General features: G+C 42.1%; 1 protein-coding gene across 2 annotated transcripts in view; it reads left to right on the forward strand.

Moving 5' to 3' along the window:
* Nucleotides 1–253: 253 nt before the first annotated feature.
* The window catches only part of TMEFF1 (transmembrane protein with EGF like and two follistatin like domains 1), a 112,236-nt gene continuing 89,982 nt past the window's right edge, over nucleotides 254–22,507 (forward strand). Inside the window, exon 1 of one of the 2 annotated variants that reach the window (XM_085052337.1) lies at nucleotides 254–615. In XM_085052337.1, coding sequence (XP_084908463.1) covers nucleotides 369–615 — 247 coding nt within the window. In that variant the 5' untranslated portion in view covers nucleotides 254–368. The remainder of the gene's footprint in view (nucleotides 616–22,507) is intronic. The other variant, XM_085052336.1, reaches the window with a different exon arrangement.

Raw genomic sequence — 22,507 nt, forward strand, 5'->3', positions numbered from 1 at the left:
TCCCGGGGGAGGGGGCTGCCATCACGTGTGCTTCCTCCCCCTTCTCTCTCTCTCTCTCTCTCCCTCCTCCTCCTCCCCCTCCGCGGCGGCGGCGGCGGCAGCAGCAGCCTCTCGGCTCCGCTCCCTTTGTTGCAGGCGGAGCGGCGGCGCTGCCGGGCGCCGCGCACAAAGGAGCGCGGCCGGGGCGAGGCAGCACCGCGGGCGGACGGGCGCGGAGCGAGCGCGGCACCGCCGGGGACAGCCCTGCCCGCGCCCGGGCGGCGGCGGCAGCGGGTCCGTGCGGCCGCTGCGGCGGGGATGCTGAAGGTGCGCTCCGGCGCGGCGGAGAAAGGAGGGTCCCGCCCGGGCGGCGCCGCGGGCTCCGGTTGATGCTGCGGGCCTGCCGCCGCCATCCCGCTGCCGCCGGCGCTGCTCCTCGGCCGCCCCTCGCCATGCTGGGAGAAAGCCCGGCCGCCGCCCGGCCGCTCCTGCGGGCGGGACCCCCGCTGGCGCTCTGCTACACCTCGGCCCTCCTGGTGCTCGCCCTCTCCGCGCTGCCCGCCGGCCGCGCCTCTCATCCCTTGCCCGGCTCCGAGTGCCAGGGCGGCGGCAAGGGGAAAGGCATCAACTGCTCAGGTAATGCCCCGCCGGCTCCCGCCCCGCGCCCACCCCCGCGGGCAGCCCACGCGTGCACGTGGAGGGACGGAGGGAGGGAGGGCTGAGCGTGGCCCCCCTGCTCCGCCCGGTCCGGCCCGGCGCGGCGCTGCGGGCGGCAGAAAACAAAGGAGCGGCGTCCGCCCCGGCCCCGGGTGCGGCGAGCCGGCGAGCCGGCCGGCGGGAGATGCCCCTCTCCGGGGCGCGGGGATCCCCCTCTCCAAGGTGTCCCCGCTGAAGGCAAGGGCTTTGCCGCCGCCGCTCGGCTTTTGTTGGTCAGCGCTGCCCCCCGCCGCGGTGCCGGCAGGTGCGCTCCGGTCTCCCCGGGGCTGCCCGCATCCCGCCCGCTCCGCCGCCGTGCTGCCCCGTCCTGCCGCCAGCACTGGGTGCGAGCCGGGCGGCAGCCGTGAGCGCAGCCCCTGACGGCTCACACGGGCTGCTTCTTGGGTCTCACTCTTGCTGCGTGCAGCCCAGACCCGGGCTAGCCTCTCCGCCCGTCCTTCTGCCGGCTGTTGTGTAGATTGACTCTGAACGAGGTGTAAGCAGCAAAGTACCCCGTGAGGTGCTCAGAATAAGAGAGCGCGGCCGCAGCGTTTAACGTTTTTTTCCTGCTTTGGTTGCATGACTTAAACATAGTATACATAATTATATGCTGGTATTGTAAGGTTGCAATGTGGTTTGGCGTGACAGTGGCACGTTTTCTTAGATCTTGAGGGATGTGGTGGTTTTAAAGTAGAACAAAGTAATTACATCCGATGTAAAGTTTACAGGTATTTTAGAAAGATTTGTTTGTCTCCTAAAACTATTATTTGGAAAAGGGAATTTTTTTTTTCTCTGAAAAATGGCTGTGCATGCCTCCTCCTGCCTTTTAAAATGATGGGTTTATTCCGCTGCTCGAATCGCCAGCGAGAGCTGTGCAAAGTGCCTTCTCCAAGGTGATGAAGGTTTCTCGCCCTGTGCATAGAGCCCCCTGCTCCCATTGTCTTCGGCGGGATTGGAAGGCAATTTACACGTTGGAAGGAACTCTCGGTACCTTCCAGGGTGAGGTCCCCAAACTGTACAACAGATTTCAAGAAATGAGTGAACGGAAGAGTGAGCTTCCTCCCAATTACATTTTACAATACGGATAATGCTGCTAAAGCAGGCTATCAAATTCGCAGACCAGCAAACTGTGGCAAAATGGTCTTGCAATATAATAAATCTGCTGTACATTCTCGAAATGCTCCTCTTTTCCTCATTTTACCCAGTTTAAATATACACTGTTACTGTGTGATACCACAATGCTACTGTTTTGCTGCTGCTGCCTGACTTTTCATTCTATTTGTACGAATATGATGGTTATTTTTACAGAGAGGTTAATAGGTTAATGTGTCACTGGCGTTAGCGGCTTACCCATCAGAGACATGTGGGTCATTAGACCATGGCATGAGCATAAATCAGTGAGATTAAATATGGAAGGCTGCTGAAATGTATGAGGAAGTTTTTAAGATGATGTGGAACACAGGGATATCATTATTTAGAAACCGTCACAGAAAGGGCTTTCCAGCCTGGAATTAGAAAACTGTATGCTATATATTGAAGGCATTTAGCATGATTTTTTTCTACTAAAAATAGGCACAAGCAAATGTATGTGCTATATACATACTTGTGGCAGGCACTCCCTTCAGGGTAACTCCAAAAATATAGAAGGAAATTTTTGTTTAAAATGCAGTAGTCAGATTCTGCTGTGTGTTAACTGTTCCATGCAAAATGGCAGGGTTTCAGCACTCAACTTTAATTTCGAAAGAACTAACATCAACACACAATATCTGGGTCAGATTTTCCCCTCACTTACCTTTGTATAGCTTCATTAACTTTTACTGAAGGAGCTACTCCCTGCAAAAGATGAGTTTCCTGTATTTACACATGGGGCCAGATGTTGGCATTAGCACCCTTCTCAGTGGACTGCTACCACATACATTGCTGTTTATACTGCAAGTTAAACTTGACAACACTGCTACTACTTCTTTAAACGACTTGACTCTCTAAATTGCTTTTCATATTGAAAGGAGCAAAATGCTTCTCCTTTCTTCTGCTGTTTTGCAAGTTTATTATGTGCATCAGTCAGACCTGCTACCCTGACAGGTTTTTTGCGCTCCTTGAGAGGGTTCCCGGGCTTATAACATTTTATCAGCTGCAGATTATGTAGCTACCTTTATTTATTTGTTATTTCTTTTCAGGAATTCTGAAGTCCTCTCCCTTATTGCTACAGAATATGCTGCTTAAGAAAGAGTTTGCTGTAACAAAAGAACATTGCAAGGTGGAGGACACAGGCAGACAACATGAACATTAAGATGGCTTGATTCTGCTCCCTTGGCACATGCATTTCAGCTTGGTCTTTTGTTAAATTATGATATAATTGCATCATTCCTGGCCAAGGGAAGTACATATGATCAAGTGATTAGAGCAGGAAACAGAATTAAGACGTATCTGGAGTTAATTGACAATGAGGACTTGTGTGTGTTTGTTCATCTGTCAATCCATACTTTGCTAAGCTAATGAAATAAAATAACCCTGTTTTACCCAGAAGTGGATTAAAAAAAAATAGGTATTTCTTTCTGGAGAAGAGAGTGCCAGGCTGGTATTTTGGAGATGTTGTATTATTCCCAGCGCTACCTGTAGCGTTCTTCTGTACCATTTCTGATACTCCCTGACTGACTGTGAGCTGGTGGTGTGATGCTGCTGTGCACAGGCTCTGGGGTAGCTGTGTCCTTAGGGCTGTGAACTACAGGGGGTTACTGAGCATCCCGTGTGTAAAGGTGGGTACAACATGCAGTTAGTTCCTGAGCTCCTAATCCCGTGGTGCTCTCTAGAGACACAAACTGTGCGTGGGCATTTTCAGCTTCAGTTTTAGTCCAATGGAATCTCTGGTGTGAGACATGCTCTGGTCACTGGTGTGGCAGCCACAGGGGTTGTAGTTTGATCATAGCTGACCAAATGCTGCAGATTCAGGTGGAAGGTGCACAGACTCAACGAGGGGTATTGCTCAGTGCATTGGTATGGATTTGTACACTTGGGGTTTTGATTAATAGGGATATGTTTGTGTTGGGAAGCCTTTCAGTGTGCTGTTCTTTCATGGGATAAAATGGGCTTGCTAGGGACAATTCTATGCACCACCTATGAGTCTCACAGACTGTGTGCTGCCTCTGCTTGACTTAAGATCTCTCTGAGTGAAGTGAGTAAAGATAAAGTTGTTTCAGAATGGCTTATTGAGGATTGAATGAGCAAGATGAGATCTTGTTTAAATGCAAATATGGTGCACTTGCTTCCTTAGATTACTTCCTTAGATGCCTTAGTCTGTCCTCCAGATCCTGTAGCAGCATCCCCCAGCTGACTACTGCTGGACACCTATTACATGTGAGCTGTTGTAGCTGTTTTTCCTTAGGATAAGACAGGGTCTAAAGCTACTCACATTGGTATATCTACACTTGAGGTGAAGCCTTAAGATAATTAGTGAGGTGGCCAAAATTCACTCTAGACTGTTGTGCTGTCTGAAGCTTGGATCCAGGCTGTCCCTGCTGTAACAAGGGAGAGTGAACACAAGCATGTAGCTTCCTTGGCCCAGTCCATGTGGCAGATGTGAACGTGGATTTTGGAAGATATAAACCTCAGGCACTGCTGGTCTCTGGAGCTCAGCCGTGGTTTCTGCCTGGGCTCAGTGGGGACTCTCTGAACCAGAATGAGATGTGGCCTCAAGACTGGCTTTCATCTGTGCTTATCAGCTAGAACAGACATACCCTTTGTGCTTTTTGCTCAAATTAAGTGGATGAGGGCTTTTGTTTGGTATATCATTCTAAGTTACACAGGGCAAAAACAATTTGTGCTAAAGATATGCAGCCATGTTGGTGAGAAAATAAGAGCAAGGGATGTAAGAGAGATACAGGTTCAGGTAAATTATCCTCTGTTAAGAATTACATGTCTTTTTGTGTTTGCATAGATGCATAGATACACTTGATCTGAAATGGTAGACAGGACTTGAATAATTGGTTATTTTATCCAAGATACTATAGGTTATCTTCCTGTAAATGAATTATAACAGTCAAGCCAAATAAAATGTGATATGTGTTTGTGCCAATCGAACTTCTGAAGTAAATGATCTAGGCTCAGTCAGGTTACATATCACTTTGAGAAACTATCATAAGGCATGAATATAAATCAGCTATAAGTAAAAAGTAAAAACAATTATTAAAAAGAGAAATTAAAACTTGGACAGTAGCATGTACATATTTGTTTCCCTTTAGTGTAATTGCCTAGGCATGAAATGTCCTTGCAGTACAGATTCTTATGCTGATTAAAGAGCCGAAAGGTAATTAAAGTAGAATTCAAAGTGTCAGAATAGCAGAAAATCATCTTGTAACAGGTGTCACTCCATCATTGTCACTAGTGGGAACTGGTAGCGTGATGGAGCAATTGAGGCTTGACTGAGGGGATTGGATTGAATCCAATTTCTTTATTGGTTTTTTGAAAAGAGGAGAAAAGAAGCTGTGTTTGTTGTGGAAAATACTGCTAAGGAAACATTCTTTCTGTACCAAGATCTCTCTGATAATTCCTATTAAGGCGAAACAAGAAGTCTGGTCCTTTCCTTCCTGTTGATATAAGGATAAATATTTTATACTTGTCAGTTTTCTTCTAGAGTTGACAGTAGGCTGGATAAAGGGCAGAGTTAATATTTACTTGGGTGTGAAAAAAAACAAGTTGTGGCCAAGAACTTTGGGTAGAGAGGTACAAATGCAGAGAATCCCACTGATATTGACAGGAGGCTGTAGCCTTTTCCTATAAAGAGATCATCACATTCCACCATTGATCCATCAGCTGAAAGCAACTGTGGCTTTTCCAGCCTGTGGTCAGACTTTGGCAAGGGTCCACAAAGGCGATAGTGGCAATAGTTCCCAGGATAACAGTAGCTGTAACATTTGGGGATGGAAAAATGCTGAGCACCAGGGGTGTTGAAAAAGAATCTATTCTTCTGGCTCCAGGCTTCTGCATATCCTCCTTGTTAAGTCCTTACAGGTGATGTGGGACAAGAGTGGAGATAGAGGATGTGTTGGTATTATGAGCTCTCTTTTTCTAAACTGACTGTAATACTCAGTAGACCCAAAGACATTCTTTGTAGAATCACTCTTAAAAAAAATTGTTCTGTTCCCAAAATAGCTTTAGATAATAAGAAAATTGTAATTAAATACTATGCTGTAAACTAAATAGTCCCTTCTAATTGCTGTAGTTTATTCCTGGATCATCTTGAAATTCTAACAATTTAGAAATACAGAGAACTAGAGGAAGAGAGTGTGAGAGAGTGGAGCTGTATTTTGTGGAACTCCTGTGTAGGGAAGAGCTTGTTTCACTAAATCAGTTGATTCTAAATTTATTTATGAAACCATTTCTTGGCAAAATGGGTCTTCTTTGTATGATACTTTTCTTTCACAAAAGGTTGAGAAGTTACAGACAAAATCTGATAAGAACTGTGCTGTAAGTTCAGCAGTCAGAACTGTGATCTGATGAAATGAAAATTTCCTGGAGAACCTGAAATCTGTTTATTTGTTATGATAAGCAGCTACAATGTATCTTTGCTTGTAATTTAGTTCACAGATGGCTTCAAGGGGATGTGAAAGCAGAATTTAATCTTGTATTATTAGGACAGTATCTAGTGGTGCCACTAGTCGAGCCATTAAGTATCTGGGATTTATGGGTCATATGTTCTGTTTATTTGTTTGTTTATTTAAAAGAGAAAAATTTCCAGGCCTTTTTTTCTCTTTGGGATTCTTTCCAGAGAACTTCTGTGTTCTGTGGAGCAAGACCCCAGTGAAAGTCTTTGCTAGAAGAGTACCTGGAAGACTTCTGTTCTCGCTGACCCGGTTACATCCCCAGACCTGGCTGGCTGAGAGCTGGTAGACAGATCAGGCTCTGCATGCATTTGCATATCTATTCATGTGAATTTCTCTGTTTAAGAGAGCAATTTAATGTTACACTGATACCAGTGTTCAATTTAAGTTTCTCTGAAACTACCTCATTGGTCATAGTGTGGTTTGTGAGGAGGCAGTGTTTGACTAGCAAATTGGGATTTATTTTAGGATAATTTAAATTCTCATTATAGTAGACAATTTCTAAGGACTGAAGAGGCAGGACTTTCCTGATAATAGATTATGTGTTACACTAACAGTGTTTAAAGGATCTGGTTTAGAATAAAATTAAACCCTTGTAATACCTCTCTTTTGATTTTGTATTATAGAAATAAATTTAGTTGCAATAACAGTCTTGAAACACCCACATTATATAAGCATGTTCAAGCTGGCAGGATCCTCATCCACGTTTGAAAAAGAGTGTTAATTAAGACCAGCAGGAAAACATGTAAAAATTAAAGAAAAGTTTGTTTTATATGTCTGGAACAAGACAAAACTATCAATAATTTTTATGAAGTGACTCGTCTTGGTAGCTGCTGGGTCCTCTCCACCTTTTTCCACCAGGCTTAGACCTCAGTGTGCTCCTACGTATTTTAAATAGGTGCAAAACTCTCTGTACTGTTGTAAGATGCATAAACCATCCTCTGGGGTGCAGCCAAGGAAGAGAACAGGTACAGTGCTGGCAAACAGACAAAAGGGTGTTCAGGACAAGCTATGGTTTTTCTCAGGTCTTGTCTGGAGGCCAAAACCTGCAGAAGTCTGGCTTTGCCTGGCTGCAAAGCCGTAGGCAGCCTCATTCCAGTTGCCTGGCTTGCTGGCAGGCAACAGCCGGGTTCCTCAAGGAAAGGCCCTGGGGCATCTCCTGTGCCTCACACCAGTCTCTCGGGATCCATGTGGAAGCAGATGGGGTGAATGGGGGTGGTCAGGCAAGCCAGAGAGTTGGATATGTGCAAACTGTGGTTAATCTACCCTTGATCACCACAGTGTGTTCGAGGTGAACGCAAAATGCACGTCTTTAGGGGCTCCAGTTGCTTTATCCCAGACCCAGCCCTGACTGTTTCCCTAACTGACAGGTTTCTACCCAGCTTCAGGAGTCTGACACATGTCAGTGTTCACCTGTGGCTGACAAATAAAATGCTGCTTCAGGAAGCTTTTTAAGCAGTCTCAGTTATTAACTGATGAGAGCACGGCAGGCGCTGAGGGAAGAAGGGACACAGCCCCCAGTGAAAACCTGCTGTCACATCTGCTTGTCTGTGGCTACAGAAAGCCTTCTGTAAACACACATATTTCAGCAGTGGGTGACAAAGTGTCCTCTTGCCTAAGCCTGAAGTGTATGGAGGAGTTTGTTGTACCTCACAAGAGTTTTACTTGCTTTCTTTCCTATTCAGAGATACTTCACACACGACTACAAAGAAAGAGTGTTTGGATAAACATCATTTGCAGAAGTTGCTATATTTCCCCTAAAATTTTAAACCAAACAACAATCTTAACAAAAGCAACACAAAAGCTTGAGATAAGGGACAGTTAAAGGTGTTTGTGCATGTGCAGAAAATGACCAGAATAATCTAGGTGTTCAAAATGAATGAGTGCTTTTAAAAATACCAGTTTTAATCCTTCAGGTTGTCCATAAAACACATGAACAAGTTATAAAGTCTTTAGCTGGTCGGTGGAGACAGCTAAAACAGTGCCTTCAACAGGTATTTCCATAGAAAGTTAGATAAAAAATTGTGGCTGGGTAGCAGTTTGTTGCTTTAAAAATTCAGGGAAGCATTGATCTAATGAAATGTTTACATTTTGCTAATTAGTATTGACTCTGATTGTGTTCTGCCTCTGTCTGATCCCTCTGGGAGAGACAGAGGTCAGTGTGTTGTGCCAAATGGGTTCTCCAGGGCAGCAAAGAGGAGCAAAAAATCCTTAGACTAAAGAAAGGGACCCCCTGCCCCCTCCCTGAGCCATGTTGCCACGTGCAGTGGGCAGATGAAGGGTTGTTTTCCTGAAGCACTGTGTTCCTCCCTCACCTTTTTCTTCATCCTTCACCTCTCCCAGAATTTTGCCTAGGCAATTCTGTGAGGCAGAGTTCTTTTTCGCTGTGTTGATTGGAAGTATAATTTTATGGAAGTATCATTTCAGGGTTATAAAAGTGAAAATAAAATAGGCAGGCTCCTGTTGAGGTTATGGAATTGTTTTCTCATATAAAACATGGGTTGGGAAGGCAATTTATTTCATTGTATTTCTTCTCTGTTTTAACTGCAAAGGATGTCCTTTTCTTCACTTGTGCAGGTGTTTACACCTACAAAATAAGTCTTCATGAAAATAGATAAATGGGTTTGAAATGTGCAAAATTGGTTCTGTGCTGTAAGAAATACTCCTTTTCATGTGAGAAGCTAGTGGCTATAGTAGGGATGAAACAAAAAATTTGGCCAGAAAACACAAAGTACAGATACATGGAGGGTTTTTTTGTTAACAAGAAGAGTTTTATTCTTATCTCAATGCTCTTTGTTAAAACCTGTGTCTGCAATATGGAGCAGTTATCCAGGTGAGAGAGCACAACCTCCACATTTGCAAGTGATATTCATGCTGCTGACTGAACAAACAAAGAGGATCACTGGATCCAGGCTCCGAATTTGAGTGTTTTGGATGATTTATCTACCAGATGGTAAATGCAGTCCAATGTAAAAAATTAGTCTGGGAGCAGGGAATCAATCATTCAGCACACTGATCAGCAAAGGGATTTGGGTGTTATAGCAGAAAAATTAATGAGCTGGCAATCCACTGCAGAGCAGCATTAAAACAAAAGATACTACACTGTAATAAAAGAGTCCTCATCCAGAAGACAAAAGAGATGAACATCCTGCTTTATTAGACACTTGATAAACCTAATCTAAAGCAGTGTATTAGATACCAAACCCCTTATATTATTCAAACATAATGATTAAAAAATTCAGTATCAAAAACTGGAAATCAGAGTTAATTAAGGAAAGAGAAGTTTTTCACTGTGTTCACAGCCCTTTCCCAAATACATAGGCTTTTCTGTCACTGGAGTTACTTACTAGTTTTCTGTATTATGGCAATAGATATTTCTGTGCTATTTAAGTCACCCTACAGTGCATTCAGGATTACTTAATGAAAGGTTATAAGATACCAATACTAGCTTTATGCCATAATTACATCTTTCTTTAAAAGTCTTGAAAATGTGTCCCTAGCCTTAGTTACTCAGGCTACGAGAGATCAGAATAGCTTTACCACCAAAAGCTCTTAATGACTCCACTCTGATTTTCCTTGGGAAGCATTGAGTCTTTATCTAAAAAAGACAAAGAAAAGGTGGTTTCTGTGCTCATTTTCCACTTTTAAGGCCTTTTTGTTGTTTTTTTCCCTTTTTATTGTAAAGGGTTAGGTGCAGGATAGGCGTCTGGGCAATGATGTGATGCACAGGCTGCTTCTGCAAGGGTGGAAGGGCAGCAGCAAGGTCTGGCCATGCTCTTGTGTGGCCACTTGACACAGGTGGAAAATCTGTCTGTGGGTCCCCTCTCCAGTCCAAGGGATCAATGCATTTCTGTGACTGCAGGTAACTGAAAAAAATAGGTTGGAAAATACCTCTACGGTGGAAAGCAACCTGAACCTGCTGTTTTGTGTCTTCTGTGAGTAAATGCTTTTATTTCTGAAAACAGCCAAGGAGATATGAGACCTTTATGCCATATTGTCCTCTGATTTTGGCCTTTTCTTGTATGGTTTGTTTTTTTTATCTTGGGGGTGAGGACTGGTAGGTTGATAAACAGCTCACAAAGCACACAACAAAAATCTCATTTATATCATGCAAATGTAGTGCCCGAATTGTCTTTCACTTTCTTAGTATTTTTTGTATTTCTCTGTGACTCACTTATAAAAAAAGATTTCTACACACAGGGAAAGGATGATGGTCTGACTGCCTAAACAGCAGAGCGAAGCCCACCACCTAAGGAATTTTTCCAGAAGTGCTTAAAATCAACAGGAGCTCCCAGATCACAGTCCCTGTGAAAACTGGATTTCTCTAGTTACAGAGTAAGGAGTAAGAACCTGGAAATTTCAGTCTCATACAGCTCTACAGATTAAAGGTGTAGAAACAATGATATTCCATTGGCTTGCAGCCAAAGCTGTACAAAATGATGGGCTCAATTGCCTACATTTCTCCAAGCCACACAGACATGTTTATATCCAGTTTTGCCTGGGTTTTGATGTGAGCTGTACCTCAGTCAGTGTTTGTGTGCCTCGGGACTGAAATTGGCCTTTTATTCCATTTCAGAGGTGTGGGTGTGAGACAAAGGGCAGAATTCAGTCATGTGCATATTTACCTGTTTGAGGTGGTTTTATTTTTGGTTTTCTCCTGCTATATTAATTTGCAGATTTGTGCAGTCTAAATTTTTTTCTGCCATTTTGGGTGTGCACAGCACTGTTAAAGACAGCTGACTGAGGCTGTAAACTGAGTGTGGCCGTGGCCCTGCATTCAAACAGAAAATGCAGATTAAATTCAGATTAGCAGCAATACAAGGTCTCTCAGCAGTGAGATGGTGCAGAGCAGGGATGGTGATGCATCTGGTGCCTCTCCTCACCCCACCCCCCTGGCCTGAGTGGCTGTGCCTTGCTCACTTGGCCAGCTGTCCGAGCACCTGGCAAAGTCAAGATGTCCTTTGCAGCATCTGGGTGAGGGCGGAATGACAGCAACAAGTCAAAGTTCCTTGATTCTCTGCTGTCCACCAGGTAATAGCAGCTAATTTATGGCAATTAGGAAGTCTCCCTCAAGAGCTGTAAGCTGACACCAGGTGTATTTTGGCAGAGTGTCCACTAGCTGTGCTCCCTGGCCCCGGAGCCACCGGGAAGACAACTCTAATCCAGCATTACATTTGCTGAGGGAATCCCCAGCAGGCAACCGTGAATAATTTCCACCTGCTTCCAACTGCAGGAGTGGCATGACGGGAACAGGGAGAGATGGATGAATATGCTGAAGAAGAGGTGGCCTCCTATCTGCCTCTTAAATAAGGCTTTTTCTGTCTCTGAAATAGTGGGCATCACAGGTCCTGTGGCTTTGTCCAGCTGGCTGGTGTGGAGGGCTACAGAGATGCTGTCAGCTCCAAGCTAACTGGAGTTCCACCAGTTCTCCACAAACCTGGTGTCTCTTCCAGCCCTGTGCCAGCTGTTGTTGCCAGAGGTGGTGAAGCAGGAGAGCACTCTTTGCTCTATGGATGCCATGCTGTAGCCCAACTATAAACTCCTAGCCCCTGAAAATTCTTTCCAGGCTGGCAAAGGGGCTTAGCAGGAGCTCTGGGAATTGTATTTCTTCTGGTGTTTCAGTATGGATAAACGAGCAGGCAGAGAGGAATTATTAGCTATAGATTTATCTGACAAGAGTGCGTATGGGAGAAAAATGTTATTTCAGTAAGCTGAGCAGTGATTTGGTTTTTGAAGCGTAGTAGAGTTGTTAAAGTTTGAAAGGGAGGGAGCTGGCTGCTCAGGTTCTTCCTGGCTTCTGTAACTTACTGGAATTACCAGAAGTCATTAGGAAACCTAAATGATCAACCAGGGGCTTGTTTGTTTGTTTTCTGCCTGTGACTTTTATGTGGCTGGTTATTTTGTTTCTTTTCCAGGGGTTTTCTGACTGTTTAATTACAGTTTTCAAAACTAGACCTAAATAGCATAGTGTATGGGTGCTCAGAGGAGAGAGTTTCTGCAAACCTAATTATGCTCCAGCACCATTCATACTGCTAATGTTTCAGGGATATTACCCAGGAGTTAATTTATTTTCTTTTTCTGTACACAAAATAGGAATCTAGTATTATTTTACAAAAGCTTGTGTATCGTAAGAATGCACCATAATGATTTTTTAATTTATAGATCTGCTAAAGGATTTTTAATGTGACTGAACTGCAAGAGGAAAGTGAGGTTTTTGTATTCATTTGGAAACAATGAGATTTAACTGTTAAATTTTAATCTCTTACATGGAAAATACCCTCTTGTTGGAATTAGCTTCTATTTAGTATTCTGAAAATGAAAAGGTACTTAGTCCTTTGAAATCAGTAACCATTTAAGATATTTTTATAAATTCTTGATTTTGATATAGACTGGCAGAGTCTGTGGTACAGTTCACTCTAATTAAGTTTTGAAGTGTATCCCTGTTGTTTCCTTTTTGAAAATGTCTGTAGTTTTAGAACATGCAGTGTTGGCACTAAAATCATTCAGACCCCAAATAACTGCAGCAGCCTTTAAATTTATTTTGCTGGATAACTCACATGTTTAAGTTTCCTATATCTAGTTAAGTTCTGCAACTTACAAATAGCTATTTCTTTCTGTCCCTGTAAATAGAACATTCCCAGAAAAGAGCTGTCATGTATGCTGACGGTCATGCTGACATTGTGTCATCCTCTTGGCTGGGGGAGATCTACTGTGGCATCGAGCCTCCTTGGTCATTATTTCTGCACTCAGGCTTGAGTCCCATTTCTTTCTGATTGATCCTGCTATATACTATTTTCTTAACTCTCTGTTCCCAATGGAATTTAAAACTTTGTTTAGAAATATGTTAAAGAGAATAGGTATTAGGGGTATTATTGTAAATGTTCTTGCAATAATTTTGCTCTTAACATTTCTGTATTCAGAAATTTTGCACCTCAGCAACATAATCAGCACCTTTTTTGTATATGTTTTCAAACATTTGTAAAACTTACACAGTCTAGTCTGAAAACTTTTTTATACTATTTTTGGTGTTAATTAGACTTTAAGTCTGAATGAAAACTTGCATTTTAGGGAAACAGAGGAAAAGGGTACTTAGATTTTTTAAATGGAACTTGATATATTCAATGAACAGCTTCCACTGCTGTGAATTATTGCATCCCTCTTGAATTGCTTTGAGGAAAAAAAGCATCCACATGATGAGAAATGCCCAATTAGTGAACATGTCTGGAAAATCTGATTTGAGAAACTTGTCTAGCGTTGCACAAGAACATAAAAACTACATTTGCTCAAATAACATTAATTCTGGAATCTTCTTATTTCTGAGCACTTGGTTTGTGCTTTTATTATGGCTTTGCTTAACACAAGTTTCTTCAGGAAAAAAAAAAAGAACAAATCTCTTCACTAACAGCTAGGGTAAATACAGACATTTCTTAGGATGGACTGATTTTTAAGTGGCTGTGAGGAAGGCTAAAACCATTATATCCTGGCAGAGACCTCTCACTTGAATTAATGGCATAATGGGTGCCACTGAAAGTGGCTCTCTATCAACCAGCCACCTGAAAAACAGACATGGAATTTTTCCACATATTTACTGGAAAGCAAAGACCTAGCAACCCTGATCTCTCTCTCCAGACCTGGGATCCCATGTTTTCCAGTGGCTGTCTTTAATCCATCTGTGATCAATCCCCTCTGTGATCCCTCTCCTCTGGCTTTCCTGTGGTGTTCTTTCCACCAATGCTGTACCTGCCAGGTCTCTTTCCTTCACTGCCAGTTCTCATCTTTGTACTCAGACTGTTTTCTGCTCTCAGGCAAGGAGACCACTGAGGCCATATGAATATGACATATATGACAGATACACAAGTTTGCCATCACTGATTTTTGGTGCTGAAACCAGAGCTCACCTGGGACATCATGAAAAAAGAGTGCATGAAAGGGGGAGCCTGTGACAAGTTTTGCTAGTGGTGTATAACAGATAAACCTCTTACAGCAGCTTAAAACTTCAGGTGGGTTGGATGTATTTTCACATAGCAGAATAAAATGGTCTGAGCCGTGGAAATCATACCCCCTTCACTGCACCTTGTATCTCACCTCCTGGATGCAAACATGCTCAAACACAGTAATGGAATAGCTACAATTTTGTTACTTAAAGGAAACCCAAACAACCAAACAAAACAGTTTAAGTGCCCCAGCTTCATTCTTAAAAGCTACACAGCTGGAAATTTTCTATGAAAACAATGAGCCTGCATGCTATAAGCAACTTAAAACTTGATCTTATGATGGAAAATTTTATACACCATTAACTAAAAATACAGTTCCCAACTCTGTGTATTATTGCAACTTTTGGAGTTAGAAAGTTGCATTAAAATCAAAGAAGTCCACATTTGCTTGAGAAGCTGTTCAGAAGTTAGAAAATGCCAACATTTTGGACTGTCAAACTCATTTTCTCAAGTCAAATACCCTCATTTTTGTGAGTATGTTTCTGAGATTCTCTCACAACTTATCCTATAGAAGCTCTGTGCAGCTTTTTTTTTCCTCCAGGGCCAGTAAGACAGTCTTATTTCTTGCTATGAAAGGGAAAAAAATACAAGTGAAACAAGCATTTATTCTGTGTATCATAGAAGAATCAGCTCAATAATATCATTAGATGGTACTGGTAAAACTTTTGCAGAGCAGGAAGGGAAAATTGTGGTTTAATTTAGGGGAGAGGATTCATCTTGGTTTTTAAATATGACCAAAATCCCACGTCAAAGAATGCTTTTATGAGAGAGAGTATTGGAGGTTGACCTTGCCAAGGGCTTCACCTGCTTCAGCCTTCAGTGCACCCTGCTCTCAACTGGTTCACCTCACTAAAAGGTGCAGAACCCCAGTGCAGCTAAAAGCAGATATTTTCTTTCCTTAGTGTTACTTCTTGGTTCTTAGTGCCACCATCCGGGGAGGTTTTCAAGAAATGACTGGAAATAGCACTTAGTGCCAGAGTCTAGTTGACAAGCTGAAGATCAAAGGGTGGACTTGATGATCTCGGAGGTCTTTTCCAACCTAAATGATTCTGTGATTTTGTGATTCTGTGACAAGTATTAGGTGTGATGGGGCCACAAGGTGGAAAGCAGGAAGGGATTGCAGGGAGATAGGAGTCCTTGTCCGTTTTCGTACCAGCAGGCTGCCTGCAAACTGTACCCTTGCTCCACTTGGAGAAGGTCCTGGAGCAGGAACACCAATGTTTCACTGCCCAGCCAGTGGAACAGCATAAACTCCAGCGTAAACAACCAAATAGGAAGACAAAACCTTTAGGGAAAAGTTTTTACCTCTTTTCTTGGATAGAGGTATATGCATGTATTTTATATATGGATTAACTTTTGAGTGAATTCTTGGTATTTCTCCACAAACTCGCACCCCTTGAGTGTCTCCCTAGCTTGGACAGACCTCACTACAGCTGTAAATATGTCTTATGCCATAGATTTTCATCACAACAATGAAATAATGAATCTCAGTATTTCTCTTTCTGCAAAATGGGCAGAAATCTTGTGGAATAAAGAACTGATCTTCTGAAAACAGGACATAGTGTGTGGGTGTGCAGTCACACTAACTGAAGTCTGTCAGAAAAAAATAATTTGTTCACTTTTTTTGAGCCTTACGTAGCCAGCATAGAAGCACTGCTTAAGATTCATTTTCTTGTTTAATTTGCCTTGTTCTTCATGTTACACTTCACTAAATATATTTACTTTTATTCCTGCCATTCCACATGACAGAATTTATCTGCACAAAAGGAATTTTAACTGCAAGAAAGGTTTTATAGACACAGAGTGAAACAGCAAAAGATGAGGCAGGAATCTAATGCAAGATGTTAAACACTGTCGTTCCCAAAATTGAGGAGCAATTAAACTTTTTATTACACTAAAAACTGTGATATCTATAAAGTAATATGGTAGCATAATGGGAAGCATCTCTTAATGGACTTATGAAGTTATTGCAAGTTAAAAGCAGTTGCATGTTTGGCTAACAAAATACAGGGAATACATTTTCATTAAATGTCAGTGACAATGCAATCACAAGAAAAACAATATGCATAAGCCTCACAGAGCTATTAAATTTGTTGTATTTTCTAGGAGGAGCAAAAACAAGCAAAGAAAATGAGACACAGCTATAGGAAAAAAAAACAAACCCACATGATTAAACCAAGAAAGTATGGCAGCTAAAAAAAAAAGAGCAACTGAATTCACCTTGAATGGCAGAAACAAAACAACCCCAAACAAACCAAAACATAAACCTTTTATCTCAGAGGAATCCTCTTTTTCTGAGTTTGCACCTCTGGAAACACGCTTGGTGGGAAATCTTAATCATCTAATCAAACAAGTAATAGAAACATTAATGATTTTTAACCTGCTGAAACTCATTGTCTCTTGGGGTCTGCTTCATCACCTGATCTTACAAGATCTGCATCTGCCAGCTTGGCTCGTGAGCACAAACCCAGAGGAAAAAAGGCTGTTTCTAAAAGAGCTGTGTGAACTCTCTCAGTTCACACAGCAAGACAGTTGATTTGAAATACTGCATAAAATACACAGGGTTTCCCCCCCCATTCTGTTTATGGAAGCAGTCTTTCCAGGCACTGGACAGTAGGGAAACTGAGGGCAGGGTGGCTGTTCCATCCATCTACTCCTGCCCTTCCTTGCAGCCTGATGTGTCCTGCATGTTTGCCCATGGTAACTTCTGTCTCAGCACAGCCCATGGATGAAGGTATTCCAGGGTACATGTCCCTGCTGTTCCTGGCCACCTATGGCATGTCCAGCCATGGAGCCTGGCAGTCCAGTCAGCTTGCAGCTGGTGGGTCCATCCCACCTGTATTTCCTTAGCTTAAAAAGGGAGATAGTATCACAAGTCTAAATACATTGCACCTCTGCTGCTCTCCCTTCAGACTTTTCCTTCCTGGAAGAGAGTGAGGGAGTCAAGCATGATTGTCTCTTGAAAAATCCATGCTGGCTGCTCTTGCTAGTCATCTTCTTCTGTCTGCAGAGATGGATTACAAGAGGATGTTCGCCTGGGGCTGAGGTGAGGCTGACCCACTAATTATTCCCTGGGTACCCTTCCTTGCATTGCTTGCCCTTCCATAAAGATGGGAATAATGTCAGCCTTTTCCTTGTCATCAGGGACCTTGCCCTCTGACCTTCATTTCTCACAGCTGATTGACAACAGCTTCACAATCACATCAGTCAGCTCTGTCAGATCCTTGGTGAAACCTGGCCTGGTGGATCTGAACATACCTGTTTTCCTCCAAGCAGTCTCTAACTTATTGCTGCTTTGCTGTTGATGGCCCCTGTGTGTTCTGAATGGGGCTGGGACTTGGGAGCAGCCTTTGTCTATGCAGACTTGTAAGAAAGGACACTGAGCAGTTCAGCCTCTTCTCTGATGCCTGTTACTTGTCTCTTCCCCATTCATCAGCAGACTCACATCTTTCCTGACCTTCCTCTTGCAAATAGCATTCTGGTAGAATAGTTTCTTTTTAACCTTAATGTCCCTTGCTAGCTCCAGCTGGGCTTTTGCCTTCCTGTTTTTGTGCCAGAGTGCCCAGGCAATGCTTTTGTTCTCCTCCTGTCTTGCCTATCTTTATTTACACTTGTGTGCTCCCTTTTTGTGTTTTCAATTCATTAAGACTCTTTTCAGCCAAGCGGGCATGCTGCCAGAAAGGTGAAGTCAAGACAGGGAACACTCAGAGCCACATAAAGGTGCACTTGTGAGAAATACAGCGGGTGAACAACTTCTCTAAAGGCAATAGATTCAGGCCGATGAGGGCAAGGACTTTAAAATAAGACATAGTGTTGTCTGTCTTTGTCCAAGAAGAGGACATTGATTGAAAGGAGATGAGGGTGGGTGAAATGTCAGACTGTTTGTCCTGCTTTTCAGTAAATTTTTCATTTCACGCTAAACTTCATATTACTGCAGCCACATTGCTACCAAGCCAGCTGTGCACAATTCACTGTGTGGAGTCAAAAGTGGACAGGGCAGCAGGAAAGTAATGAAAACAGAGAGCTTTCCCAGGAAATGGAATAGTTGTGTGTTGATGTAGGGAAAGTCTGCTGAAGGTGAGTGTATAAGGCGAGATGGAGAAGGCAATTGGCTGAGTATCAGAAAAGGTATGGCAGGATGGCAGGTGAGGAAGGCTGTTCCTCAGAGAAAAGGAATTTAAAGATTAAAAGATCAGAAGGAAGGGTTCATTATTAAGTCTGGATCAAGGGACTGAGACAGGATAAAGCAAGTGAAAAAGAAATGGTCTTCAGTCAGAAGTGAACGAAGATTAAAATTGCTTTAGTTCAAAGTAAACATTGAAGAAAGAGGCAAAGGCAAATATAAAGATATAAGGAATAGGAATAACAGACTTTGGAGACATGAGCCTGGAAATAGTGTGAAAATCTTGCTGGCCTCAAACAGAGAAGAAAGCATAGGGTGAAAACAGGAACTCTTCCTGGCCATTAGGGAGCAACACTGGGTGCTTGGGAGCCAAGAGGCAGTGGGTGGCTGTGGGGAAGGAGGCAGTGAGGAGGGGACAGCAGTGGGACCTGGGCAGGAGAGGTCGTGGGCAGCACCCAGGGTGTTGGACAAGAAACAGGAAAAAGGGTGTTAAGAGAGGAAGAAGAGAGTAAGGGGTGGTATTGCCTCTAGCTGAGGAGTTGGCTAAGTGAGAGGAAAGTAAATGATTAGGAAAGAGAAGCATGTTGAAGATTCTTGAGAAGAGTATCCTGCATCAGGAAGCAGGAGAAGGGAAATCAGTTTGTGAAAAATACAATTTCTTTCTTCTTTTCTTCTTTCTTAAAAATCCAGAAAACCAAATGTTCTCCCTGCTAGTGTATACTTACCTAAATTCTTTTATCTGTTATTGTGGTTTCCCCTTAGAAATATATTTTTTTTTCCTCTTATAACAGACCATGAGGAAAAAATGACAGATTAAGCCTCTAATACTGAAAATATGCACGTGCTTAATTCCACAGTCATATACTTATGTTCTTAACTGTTTTGTTAGATCAGAGCTGAACTGCTTTAAATATTGAAAATGAAGATGCTTTCAAAAGGATTTAATACTGTTTCAGACTTAACAGATATGGATATTAGATCAAGAATACTTTAAAAAAAACCCGCCCTGGAAGACTCACATAATTTTTAATTTGCTGTGATATCTTTGTTCCATTTATTTATCATTAATGAGATTTTTCAAAGCTGGAATTACTTATCTAATGTTTATTGGTACCTTAAAAATCCCCTAATTAATTTCAGAAAAATTAAATTAAATCACAGATGATGCTGGACTTAATATACAGTGACTGGATCAAGTCTTTAAATTTAAACTGGACAGGTATTTATCTGGTTTGGAATCAGAAATATGGAACATGAACAAGCTGGTTTTTTTGTCTTTATCATTCATATCTAGTTCATTCAAAACGTTTAATTAATGATTTTTTATTAAGATTTTTCATTGGAACATTTAGTTATGCTTTCTTGTTAAAAAGAAATTACATAGTCAGGATTTTCTGAGCATGCTCTTATTCCTAGAATACCATATTAAAATGAATGAGACTGATATCATAGAAGTTTCTAAACTCACTTGGAGGCCATTCTACTTCAAAAAATACAATTAATTTTTTGCATTATTTTCTTAGGTACTGCAGACTTGTGATTAAGGAAGTTAGATTGGTGACAAAGAAACTGCCCTTTTTTCCTTGGATAAATATTATTTATAAATATGGAATCACCCAATGTTATATTTTTGTCCTGTAGTCTCTATGGAGAAATGATGGTGTAAGTTTATACCCGTGACTTAGAAAAATAAGTCTTCTTCCTCCTTTCTTCTACACAGTTATTTCCAATATAGATGTTACATCATTGCATTGTCAGAGCTTAAATGACATGCTGATATTCATTGCCTTTTATCTTGGCTACAGCAATAGGTTCTGTGATGAAATTTAATACCCTGATTTGAAATTCTCAAATCATTATATTTACCTATGTATTTTTACAATTAACATTCTATTATAAAGTTTAAATATATAAGTTTTTCTAAAAACAACTCAGAAATTACTATTTTTTTAATGTGTTACGATATTTTTCAGAAAATTTATGTTGCTTTCTATCCAGGTCTTAAAAAGCAATGGGCTCATAATTAAATGCCCTTGCTATTGTTTAGTGTTTTGATTTGGTCACTTCGTGATCAGATGCCTTGTTGCATAGTAGAAGTGTAAGATGTTTTGGAGAAAAAACTGGTTGGATAAAAAATGATGAAAAAAAATGTTTCTACTATTACCAAGGCTCTTTTGTGAAAGCTAATTTTTTCAGCTGTATTTGAAATACATATATCAAATACAGGAGGCACAGTTACAAGTTCTTCAGCTGCAGGGGAAGCCCAGTGTCCTGGCGTGCTGTCCCAAAATCAACACAGGGCAGCGACAGATTAATCAGAAAGTCTTCTAGCTGAATATTTCTCCCTTGAATGCATCTACCAGACTGAAAAAGGACCTCCTAGTTCTGGGGAAATTTTGCTGACCCATCCTGGATGCAGAGAGGAAGACGACATTTTAATGAGTGTCTGTTTTCCTTTCCATTGCACAAGGCCATCTGGGTCCTACTCTGCTCCCGTAATTCATGCTCCACACTCTGAGGAAGACAAAGCAAATGCTTTGTTGGTGTAGTTATGGTGTACATACAGTGATTTTTATGTTAAGGTTGTCCCTGGGACAGCGTGATTTAGGTTGTCTGCCATTCGGGCAGTGTTTGGGTTTGACTGAGCTGTCTGATGGATGAATAACAGAGTGGATTAGTGCTGGAGAGAGGGCATGTGCATTATGCTGTATATAATCTTTGTAAGGCTGGCTGAAACACGTGGCCTTGTGCCTATTAAGGCACATTCTCCATGTAATGTGCTCCAGCAGCAATGTACTAGAGTAGCAATAACACTACTGTGTACTGCTGCTAACACTGTTCTGCTGCTATGTTAGCAGAATTGTGGTAGAAATTGCATATATGCTTGAGCAAGAGTATTTCTGGCAACATCTCTCTTTGTGAGAAATGGTCTTGCAACCATTTCTCAAGAAACAGCTTATTGCTGATTTCAGCCACTGTTCCCATCCTCTGGCAGGAGCCCTGTGTGTGAGAAACATGCCAGCATCTTTGCACAGTGGACACAAGAGTTCAGAAACTTCCTCTGTGGTCCATTGCTTACTTGATCTTTCAAGATCTTGTAGTTACTTATGGGTTTTTTGGTGTCCATCTTACTTTTTGCTACCCTTTTCTCTCTGAGATTCTTCTTAGAGAGAGCCTTCTCCTCGTCTTTTCCTCCTTAGGTTTGTGATATTTCAGGCTTATGGACTGAGAAGATAAAGGCAGCCCTTCCACCTCATTTTGTTCTGCTAATGTGTTGCTGTGGCAAGCCCACAGACATGGTATTTGGGTACCTGCCTGCTGTACATTAAATGAAATGATAGCATTTGTCATGTAGAATCCTTGCCTTTTCTCTCTCTCCGTCCCCTGGGGAAAATTGGATGCCGATTATATTGCTATACTTAATGAGCTTATTAGTGAAGCAAAAGTTGAGGAGTAGAAAAATGCAAAGAGAAAAGAATTGTAGGACTAGATATGTCAAGATGGTAAAACTGGGTGAGGCAAAGTAGGAATCCTGTCAGCAGGAGATGTAGCACCTTGGCAGGAGGTGGAGTGTGCTCCCTCTGGGTCTAAGGGCAGTCACAAACACCATCCTGGATATGCAAGGGACAAGGCATTTCCTAGTGTTTGTGTGTTTGGCATGCTCTGTGCTTGGCTATCATCTTCCTTCACCAAAACTCACTTCCAATAACTTTTTGTGCTTTATTAATCACGCCTGTTATTCCACATTGTTTTGCCTTTCTCATCTCGCACAGAAGTTGACTTTCTTGTGGCAGGTCATAGACCTTTTGCTGTTCGTGAATTACATCAGGAACATTTTTTCCTCTCTATGTTTAACTGAAAGTGACCCAGCAATCAGGAGAGCATGAGAATTTCAAGCAAGATTTTATTTCCCAGTGCTAGGAACAGCAAGGGGAAGGCACAGCCATTGTGTCCTTGTCCGAGAAGCATGCTTAGTCCAGGGTGAGTGAAAAAGCAGAGTTATGATTTTATCCATCACTTGCACCCAGCATTGCCTTCAGGATGCCCCTTTTAGTCCTACTGCTAAAGCTGTGGTGTAAAGTTACTCAAGTAATTTTTACTGATAAGGGGATGCCCTT

This window comes from Lichenostomus cassidix, chromosome 2, assembly GCF_008360975.1.
Source record: "Lichenostomus cassidix isolate B80296 chromosome 2, HeHo_3.0, whole genome shotgun sequence".
Classification (NCBI taxonomy): domain Eukaryota; kingdom Metazoa; phylum Chordata; class Aves; order Passeriformes; family Meliphagidae; genus Lichenostomus; species Lichenostomus cassidix.